A 1243-nucleotide genomic window follows, 5' to 3' on the forward strand; every position below is an offset into this window, starting at 1 on the left:
GTTATTCAGCTTTTGCTAACTGTCTGGGGTGTGTTTCTAGAGTGGTTGAGGGTCTGGACGAGTTGCAGGAATGTCTGCCCAAGCTTGAATACATTCATCTGTAATTATAAAGCTCAAAGGGTATGAGTTATATGATGAAGACGAGGCATACTTTCAACAAGTCGGAAGAGTCAATAAGGATATAACTTCGAGTCTCCTTCTGCCGACACGCGATATAAAAACAAACGGCAATGATGTTCATATTCTTCCGTCCTTTCGTAAATTTATGTTCAGTTCAAGAGATAGAGTGTACATGCATATCGCAGCTGTCTGGACGACCTTCGAGAAGCGCATAACGGCTCTGACGTTCCGGTTCTCCTTGCTAGAAGGGCAAATTTATGAGGACTGTGCCACCAAACCGAAATCAAATATAAATATACCATTACCAATCGTCTATTCACGAGATTCAGAAGTGTTTCTCTTCCCATACAGACCTCACATCCTCGCGTGTGCTAAAGATTAAACAAAACGATGACAACGACAACAACACATAAACATCACTTAGTTCAACTTCACGAACGCAAACCAAGACCAACTTCTTACTTGCACCGTGTCCAACAAACAACCCCTTCACGATCACCGCATCACCCGACGACTCGCCAAACACAAGTTCAGACACAATCGCATTCTTCTCAACAACCGTCCCACAACCAACACAGAAAGCCATTGCCTGCAGCTGCATCGTATTCTATGATTTTACCACCACAGTTACCACACACCTAGGGATCCGAGCGTACCGTATACGGGTACGACCGTACTCTGTACAGGCCTGTACGGGGTACGGTCGTAAAGATACGACCGTTTTTTGAGTTCTAGGACACAAGTACGGCTACAGTGTGTACCGTATACAGCCGTATACGGTAATACGCTTGTAAATACAAATTTAATATTATATTAATAGAAAGAAATAATTAATATACTTTAAAATCGTTAAAAAGGCCTATTATTACTTTATATGTATGTCCCTATCAAATTAGCACTTGTTATGCCCATTTTCATCAATATATTCAGTAAATCTGAAATATGATTTGTATGAAGTAATAAAAGAGAGTCACATGACTAACTATTTTGAGAAGATAAATAATATAATATTAATACATTGACCCCAAGATTAGCTAAGTTTGGTGTTTTTATGTATAAAAGGTATATTATAAGGTATACAAAGAGAAGAAATAGTTATAAATTGTGCTACACATGTTATTAA

The 1243-nt window shown here is 38.9% G+C and overlaps 1 protein-coding gene across 1 annotated transcript; it reads right to left on the reverse strand.

The window, feature by feature from the left end:
- Window positions 1-296: 296 nt before the first annotated feature.
- Window positions 297-748, reverse strand: FOMMEDRAFT_24571 (uncharacterized protein). The gene is made up of 4 exons (XM_007272369.1): window positions 583-748; window positions 417-491; window positions 385-386; window positions 297-361 (listed from the first exon to the last, which is right to left on the reverse strand). The coding sequence occupies exons 1-2, from the start codon at window positions 719-721 to the stop codon at window positions 475-477; spliced, it is 156 nt and encodes a 51-aa protein (XP_007272431.1). The 5' UTR covers window positions 722-748; the 3' UTR covers window positions 297-361; window positions 385-386; window positions 417-474.
- Between the last annotated feature and the right edge of the window lie 495 nt (window positions 749-1243).

Source organism: Fomitiporia mediterranea (genome assembly GCF_000271605.1).
Source record: "Fomitiporia mediterranea MF3/22 unplaced genomic scaffold FOMMEscaffold_1207, whole genome shotgun sequence".
Taxonomy (NCBI): domain Eukaryota; kingdom Fungi; phylum Basidiomycota; class Agaricomycetes; order Hymenochaetales; family Hymenochaetaceae; genus Fomitiporia; species Fomitiporia mediterranea.